The 9,099-nt window shown below is 42.3% G+C and overlaps 1 protein-coding gene across 1 annotated transcript in view; it reads left to right on the forward strand.

Moving 5' to 3' along the window:
* The first annotated feature begins 832 nt into the window (after positions 1 to 832).
* The window catches only part of NTPCR (nucleoside-triphosphatase, cancer-related), a 29,020-nt gene continuing 20,753 nt past the window's right edge, over positions 833 to 9,099 (forward strand). Inside the window, exons 1-3 of the mRNA XM_011935712.1 lie at positions 833 to 1,046; positions 5,868 to 6,030; positions 7,163 to 7,259. Of these exons, the coding sequence (XP_011791102.1) occupies positions 1,013 to 1,046; positions 5,868 to 6,030; positions 7,163 to 7,259 (294 nt within the window). The 5' untranslated portion in view covers positions 833 to 1,012. The remainder of the gene's footprint in view (positions 1,047 to 5,867; positions 6,031 to 7,162; positions 7,260 to 9,099) is intronic.

Raw genomic sequence — 9,099 nt, forward strand, 5'->3', positions numbered from 1 at the left:
AGGACTCACCCAAGACCAATTACTCATGTTAAACAAGATATATGGGAGGTCATTGTTTTGGACTAACCTCCTATACTAGACCCTAGCAGACTAGACCAAACCAGAATCGAGTCACTTGTGCCAAGTGCCATGTAACCAAACTGAACTTTGAAACAGGCCAGTTTTCCCAAAAACCAGGAGATTCTAATCAACCTGAGTCAGTACAATAACGAAGTCCAATCTGTTTTAACCCTATAAGGAAAGTAACTTTGAAATACCCACTGGTTGTTGTTTTTTATTTCAGCCTCTTTTTGCCCATAAAGCCAGCCTCCTCTGCACAGCTTACTGGAACACTCTATTTGCTTTAACGTAATGATCTATTTCCCGATTCTAGATCCTAAATATAAGCCAATTAGATCTTTAAACTAAACTTGTTGTAATTTTGTCTTCTGACATTTCTTGTTATTGCAGGTGAAACCCAGGCATCAGAACAAGTTTAAAACTCCCCAGCTGATTCTATTCTGCAGGAATGGTTGAGAACAAAGTTGGAGTCATTAACATGGCATCCCCCTTTGAAGAATGCTTCCAGGTCACAAACCTTCTACAAAAGGGCTGTCCCCGCAGCCTTGGGCAATTTCAGCTCCTAGGTCCGGAGTCAAGGGGCAGAACCTGGGTGATGGCGCTCACTTGCAGCAACAGTTTAACAACTGACGTTCTCACGCACTTTACCCCACAAAAGCTCGGAACCCAGAATGAAACTTAAGAGACCGCACAACCCGCTCCGCCTTTAGGAACTACCACTGCAGAAGCAGAAATGCCGAGAGTTCAGTACGCAGGCGCGGATCGAGGACGCGGGCGAAGGCGCATGCGTGGTCTTGAGGGCGGTGCTTCCGGTCGAAGCACCGCTTGGGGGCGGGGCCTGCGACACGCGGTGGGCGGGTCCTGAATCGCGACCCCAGTCCGGACCTGAGCTGAATAGGGACCCCAACCCGGACTGCTTCCCTGACGGCAACCCCTACCCCCGCCCACCCGCATGGCCCGGCACGTGTTCCTAACGGGGCCCCCAGGTAACCCTGCGGGGATCCTCACCTCCCAGAGGTCGAGGGGGTGGGGGCGCGCGGGCTGGGGACGACCCTGTGCTGTTAGGGAGGGTCCCCGGCTCCAGGGCTCCGGCCTCTGACGTTCCCAATTTAAATGGCGGGCTTGGTAGTCTGAAGAGTTTGTACTCCTTCCTGGAAAACGTAATTTAAAAGACGTAGGGCCTAAAGGATTAGAACGCACTTGTGAGGGGTCCTAGACCGGCTTCTTGATGAAGGGCTGAAACCACAGGGGCCAGCGGCAGCGGTAACTCCTACTTTAGTGTTGACGTTGTGGTCTGCACAAATGATATATGAAGAGATGTGCGGCAACCGTAATGTGAAGTGGAGATGTCTGATTTCTTCTATTGGTAGTCACAGGTACTTCTTTACTGTGGGTCTTTGCTACATTCATCGTGCCAAAAAATGGTAAATTTTAGTTGGAGGAGAGCAAAGCTGAAGTTGTAACCTTTCTTTCCCATCTAAGTTCATCCCTCCACCCCCATCCCCATCTCCATCCCCACGAATTCCCACCACATTTGAGGCCACAGGTGGAGAAGCTTTGGTACCTACAGGAGCCCTTCTTAGACACTCTTGCTTGTTCCTCTCGCTGTCCCCTCCTGATGTCTGTCAGATACCTCAACCCTGTGGCCTGTGGAGTTCTCATCTGAGAAGTGGGATAGCGTTGAGGTCAGATGAGAGGTGTAGGAGGAGATGCTTTTAAATTAAGGCGCTACCCATTTATCAAGCATTACTAAAAAGGACAGGTGGTTGTCCCATCAGATAGGCTAAAAAAAAGAAAGATGTGCTAAGAGTGGAGAGAGTGATTTCTTCAGCTGCTTTTTAAGGCAAATCTAATTTTGAAGTTTATTGTGGGTTCAGATATCAAAGGCTGTAACCCTGGATCTAGAATTCTCTTTCACTTTATTTTAATGATTATGTTTAGCCGTAAGTAGCAAAGGCTACAGCTAATATTGCAGACTTTGGAATTTTATCAGGCGTTGGATGGGGGAGATGGGGAGCAGAGGGTGAGGAGGGTGGTTTGAGAAATGCCTGCTATCTAAAGTCACTCCTAAGTACTGCAAAGAACTGTTTTCTGAAAGTTGGTTTGTCAGTCCTTTATTTGAAACTTGGAATGCAGTTTGATACTTCGCAGTTTGACCTCAAGGCATCTGTGTGTTTTAAAATGGAGATGTCCTCTTACCGAGATTGTATTGGTGGTGGTTCTTGTTTCTGCTTTCTTTATCAAAGTCTTATCTACACGTAGTTGAAAGATTCAAATTCTACAGTGTAGCTCTCTTAAACCTGTCCTCAAATTCACACACCTTTGTCTTTTCTCCTCCTCTTCTTAATGTAGTTACAACGTAACTTGTATTAGGCAATGTTTATAGTATTATGGCCATGTAAAGATAATCACAACAGAGCCACATAATAATCTATCATTTATTTTCCATTTGTTTATTTATTTTAGAGAGAGGATCTTGCTCTATCACCCAGGCTGGAGTGCAGTGAAACAATTATAGCTCACTGCATTCTCAAACTCCCTAAGCTTAAGTGATCCTCCCGCTTCAACCTCCTGAATAGCTGGGACTAGAAGCGCATGTCAGCACACCCAGGTAATTTTTGTTTTTTTGTAGAGACCTGTCTCTTGTTATGTTGCCCAGGCTGATCTCCAACTCCTAGCCTCCAATGATCCTCCCACCTGGGTCTCCCAAAGTACTGGGATTTTAAGTGTGAGCCACCTTACCCATCTTTCTTTTCCTTCTTCTTATTGAGACAGAGTCTCTCTCTGTTGCCCAGGTTGGAGTGCAGTGACACAATCTTGGCTCACTGCAACCTCCACCTCCCAGACTCAAACCATCTTCCCACCTCAGCCTCCCTAGTAGCTAGTACTACAGGCATGCACCACCTTGCCCTCTAATTTTTCTTTTTCTTTTTTTCCTTTTACACACAACATTTTTTCCCCATTAGGAGCTATTGTCTGGTATTTTTATTTGCCTAGTTTCTTTCTGCCTTCTCAACATGTTCAGACCATCAGGTAAAGTCTCCTCGCAAAGAGGTCACTTTTTGTTGCATATTCTCTTAGTGTCCCTGGCACTTAGCATTTTTTCCGATTTCCAACTGTCTGTACCCGTGACTCATCTTGGAGGGCTTTCTCTGGTCCCTGGAGCCCACTTGACCTGCACACAGAGCAGGCCAGAAGAGCCAGGGAATTCCTGTGCCCTGGGATTAGCCTTCAACCGGTGATTGGTGAAAGTTAGTTGATAAATTCCCTACTTCCATACTCCTCAGGATAACTGAGCCACTTGCCCTGACTTGTCCCTTAGGATTCCCCAGTGGGATGAAGCTCCAGCTGCCCCCATTGGAACTTGCTTGATAGTGCACCTCATGCTGGTGTCCTTCCCTTCCCTTCCCTTTCTGAATTTCTTCCCTACCAGTCCATCATGTTGTCACTGCCCAGGTTAAACTACCTGCACTTGAATCTTTATCTGAGGATTTGCTTAGGGGAGAACCAGAACCAAAATAATTCCAGAGCTTTCTGATCTGTTTGTGCCTGGTATACAGCTACCATCTCGAGGTCTCCTGAAGCAGAGGTCATTTCTTATCCAGACAGCACTGGGGTAGCAGCTTAACTAATGAAGAAAAAATTAACTGAAAGAAGATTCCTAGAGCTGAAGAAGCCGAAAGAGACTTTGCCCTAGTGCTTCCTATTTATTGGTGTACTATGTTCTACACAACATACAGTCCCCAGAGTATACCCTTTGTGAACAGGAATAGTTACCGTTGCTCCATTTTATCTTTTTCAGAATATAAACTGCGTTTTTTGTTAGGATAAGAGTAAGAACCATTCAGTATAAGAATTGAAAAAAAACAAAACAAAGTTTTAAGGAAGAAAGTGACAATCACAGGGAATTTCAACATACAGAAATGAACGTTGTAAATCTTTGTTCTGTATTCTTGACTTTTTTTTTTCTGTAGACACATACGTACTTGACCATTTTTTAAAAAAACATAATGGAATGGTTTCTGCTATTAACCTGCTTTTTTCATGTATTATTTTCATACACTGTGGTCTATTTTCCATGCTAATAAATACACATAAGCAGTATATTTTTTAATGGCCGCATGGTATTCCTGTGTATTTATGTGCTATTGTATGCGTGGTGCCATGTGTTAACATTCTCTTACTAATCAACATTTAGGTTGTTTTCAGTGTTTTGCTATTACAAAGAACGTTGCAGTGAATGTCCTGTTTCACACATTTTGTACTGTTGATGTTGTTTCCTGAGGATGAATTCCTGGTCATGAACTGCAGGGTGCTGTGGTAGGCACGTTGAAATTGCCCTTCAGAAAAGGAGTACCAGCTTACACATTCAGCAGTGCCATTACTTGCATGAAACAGATTCTTCAGTGACTTTCCTAAAGCAGTTGTTACTGAGGGCCAGGGCTGGATTAGAATTTCATCATTTTATGTTCTACACAGTTCTACCAGCCGCATGCTCACTGTGGCTCCCTGTAGCCAGAATCCTCTTGGGTTGCTGTTCACGTTCCAGAAAGCCAGGCGCCATTATTTTAATGTGAAGTGTGAAGATAGGTATATTAAATAAGAATAATGGATCATATTTTATGTCAAGGAGGTTTAAAAGAGTGGGTAGTCTTAGAAATAGCATGATTTGCAACTCTGTGGTATCTCAAAATAGCTCACTTGCAGACATGCTAGGAGTTTTCTCTCTCTTTCCATTGTAGGGTAGTCATGATGCCATTTACTTAAATCCATATTGGGAACAAGACTCGTAGTTTAAAAAGTCATGGTGACAGGTAAAGGCCCATGTTGAAAGGTATGGTCCTTATGAGGGGTATAGCCTTGGGTAAAATACCTAACCACTGTGTGCCTCAGTTTCTTCATCTGTAAAATATGTATAAACATGGTAATTGCCTCCGAGGATGGTTGCAAGGACTTAACCAAGAAAATGCTTCCAAAGTGTGCTAGAACAGTGTCTGGCTCCATAATATCAGTGATTAGTATTACTGTATTAGGTAGCACCTCTTGGTGCTTATAAACCCATGAGTTCATCAGAGTAGTCAGCTGGCCAGGCTGGATGGAAAGGAAGGATCAAGGTGGGGAGGATAAGGGGGCGGAGGTGCATAGGTTCAAATTGGGGAAGGTGTGGGGGATAAAGATGAAGAAATGCATACAGACCCTGGAGAAGATGACGCTGGAAGGAGTTGCCAACCTGATAGGCTTGCTGTTATGAAAAAGTTTGAAAGTGACCATTAACAGGGATGCTAATGGTATTTAAGAGACACATTTTCAGGAGTTACAGCAATGTAAGTCCAAGGAGGAACAAACTGATTTTCCCACTGTTAAGTGTAGGTCGATTTGTAATCTCTTGAAAGCTGAAATCTTAAATTCCCAGCCCCTGACTCAAGTGTGACCAGTGTTACTTCCGGGGCAGAAAAATGGAAACTGTAAACCATTTCACAGGATGCAAATGGCACGTGAGAATATCGTCAGGAACCACTCAGTTGATTCTGGGATTGTGTATGTGACAAAATTAACAGTGTTTTACAATTTAAAAATAAACCTCAAGATATCATTCATGTTTTTATTATGCTTGTTTCTACTTGAAATTAAGCATTTTTAACACCTGGAGCAATCAGAATTAAATTGAAGTTCATATTCATAAATCCACTTACAGCCCATTTCTCTACCCACCGTAATTGCTGTCTCAGAGTCCGCAAGGGCTGTGTGTGCTCTAGTACGGGAATGTTTCCTAATGGGCTTTTCTTCTTTTTTTTTTTTCATTTTAGGGGTTGGAAAAACAACATTGATCCAGAAAGCCAGTGAGGTTTTAAAATCCTCTGGTGTGCCTGTCGATGGATTTTATACAGAAGAAGTCAGACAGGGAGGGAGAAGAATAGGATTCGATGTCGTCACGCTGTCCGGCACCCGGGGGCCTTTATCGAGAGTTGGGTACTGATTTTTCATTTCTGTGATGTTTTATTATCTAAGTTCCCCTTCCATCTGTGCTTTGGGAGCTTTTCAACAAGAGCTAAATTCACTGAAAGCAGATACTCTGTTGGGTCCTTGGATGCCTATCTGCTTTCCCTTTAGGTTGAGAGTTTCTTCCTGGGCACAGGGCTGAGACCAATGATCTCATCTGTCCTCAAGAATCTTGGTCCTTTAGGGATTTCTCAGAGACAGAAAGCAGAATGAAACCATCACATGAAAAAAGTATAAGAAAGTGATATTTTACTTAAAACTTATTCACCAAGTCATAAACTCGTCTCACTTTATAATTCTTAGTCCTGTTTCTGGTGCCACTTTTCAAAGACTGTTGATGCATTAGCTGCTTGGACCTTAAGAGATAGCCCTGCTGTAACTGCAAGGCCCATTGTTGGAGGTGTGGACACTTAGGGTAGCTCTGTTAAAAGCAGAGAAAACCTGATCAGCTTTGCAGACTGTTGGGAACAGGCCCCCTAAAATCTGGCCATAAACTGGCCCCAAAACTGGCCATAAACAAAATCTCTGCAGCACTGTGATATGTTCATGATGGCCATGACACCCACGCTGGAACGTTGTGGGTTTACCGGAATGAGGGCAAGGAACACCTGAGCCATCCAGAGCGGAAAACCCCTTAAAGACGTTCTTAAACCACAAACAATAGCAAGAGCAATCTGTGTCTTAAGGACGTGCTCCTGCTGCAGATAACTAGCCAGAGCCCATCCCTTTATTTCAGCCCATCCCTTTATTTCCCATAAGGAATACTTTTAGTTATTCTGTAATCTATAGAAACAATGCTTATCACTGACTTGCTGTTAATAAATATGTGGGTAAATCTCTGTTCGAGGCTCTCAGCTCTGAAGGCTGTGAGACCCCTGATTTCCCACTCCACACCTCTTCTGTGTGTGTTTAATTCCTCTAGCAGGACTGGGTTAGGGTCTCCCTGACCGAGCTGGTCTCGGCAGCAGACCACTGCATTTTGTGTTTTTCATTTTTAAGGATGATTTAGCATATGTGGAATGCCAGAGGCTCAGTGAACAGTTAAAAACCAGAAATCGATACAGGAGTTTTTCAACAAAGAACACAATGCCTTTTCCTTCAGGTTAGAGCCTCCACCTGGAAAACGTGAATGCCAAGTTGGACAGTATGTAGTTGACATGACTTTTTTTGAGCAGTTGGCACTCCCCGTCTTGAGGAATGTGAGTACGTGGTTTCTGCTTTTTGAACCCATCTGCTTCTAGTACATTGTGGGAGTTGCTGGCCATGGAAACAGAATGCCTTTTGCTCTTAAAGGTCCAGGTTTTGCCTTTTACAGTTGCAAAGTCATCAGGTGATTGAGTCTTAATAAGGATAAACAACATAATTTGCTGTCACTCTGAGCTACAAGTAAATTCCTATAAATTCAGTGCATATAAATATTTTATTTTGAAAAGGCTCTTAATGCCCAGGTACCAATACCCAAAGATAGGTCTTTCCTCTGTCTTCTTACAGTTATATCTTAACCTGGTTTCACAGCACAACAAACATTTAGGAAGAGAAAATGTCATTATATGAACATAATAGCCAGTTGTTATTGAATGCCTGCCAAGTACTGTAAGCAGTTAACACATTATATTATTATATTACCTTTTTTAAAAAAGAAAAAAACCTTTATTGACATCTTACGGCTTCTTTCTTTCTACTTGGAATGCCTTTTATTTCATTCGCTTGCCTAATTACCCTGGCTAGAACCTCCAGTCCAACACTGAATAAAAGTGGTGAGAGTAGACATCCTTGTCTTACTCCTAATCTTAGAAAGTGTTTAGTTTTTCACCACTATGTATGATATTAACTGTGTCTTATTTGTATAGAGTTTACTCAGGCATGTTTTGTTGAGGATTTCTGCATCTTGATTCACAAAAGTTGTGGTCTGTAGCTTTCTTTTCTTGGGATATTGTTGGTTAGTTTTGGTATCAGGTTTATACTGGTCTCATAGTGTTTCCTTCTCTTCTAATTTTTGGAAGAGTTTGTGGATGGTTGGTATTGATTTTTCTTTGAACGATTGATAGAATTCACTAGAGAAGCCATGTAGGCTAGGTTTCTCTTGGTGAGAAGCTTTTAAATTACCAATTCAATCTCTTCTTATAGGTCTGTTGATTTTCTATTTTTTGTTGAATCAGTTGTGGTAATTTGTACCTTTTAGTAATTTGTCCATTTCATCTGAAGTATCTAAGTTGTTGACATACAGTTGTTCATAGATTCACCCATGCTTTGTATTTTGTAAGATTGGTGGTATTGTCACTTCTTTCATTCTTTATTTTAGTTATTTAAATCTTCTATTTTTTTCTTGGTCAGTCTAAAAGTTTGTCAATTTAGATGATCTTTTCAAATAAACAACTTTTGTTTTATTGATTATGTATTGTTTTATGTATCTATTTATCAGATATTTATCAAGTACTCCATATACAGTCATAAACAAAACAGACATGTTTTCTACTCTCTGAAAACTATTAGTCTAGTGGGAAAGGCAGACACTCAGTAGATTTATACTTGTCATTGTCATTAATGCTGTGAAAGAAAGAACAGGGTGCTGTGGGGAGGGACAGGAAGAACTGACTTTAGACCAAGGAAGCAGAAAAGAGTTCTGAGAAGATGACATTTAAACAGAAAGGAACAGGTGAGAGGGCACTGGAGAGAGAGTTAGTGTCGGGGTATTCATAGTGTCAGAGTGGGGAGGTCTGGGGAGAATATTCTGAATGGCAGGAACGGATACATTAAGACCTCAGAGCCCTGGAGCAGGAACAGGTGAAGAAGGTAAGTTTGGTGAGATGGGGGCCATGAGATGCAGGGCTCTGTGGACCATGTTAAGGAATGTGAGTGTCATTTAATCTATTATAGACTTAATACTTTGATTTGTGAAAATTAGATGATACAGACCTGTCTCAAAAACCAGTTATAAACCATCCAGAGGTTTCCATGGCACCAAGAATAAAGTCCAAGGTCCTTCCAATGGCCTAGAAGGCCCTGTAGCCCTGTGATATCTGGCCTTACTAACCTCTG

Source organism: Colobus angolensis, unplaced genomic scaffold, assembly GCF_000951035.1.
Source record: "Colobus angolensis palliatus isolate OR3802 unplaced genomic scaffold, Cang.pa_1.0 Scaffold148, whole genome shotgun sequence".
NCBI classification, from domain to species: Eukaryota; Metazoa; Chordata; class Mammalia; order Primates; family Cercopithecidae; genus Colobus; species Colobus angolensis.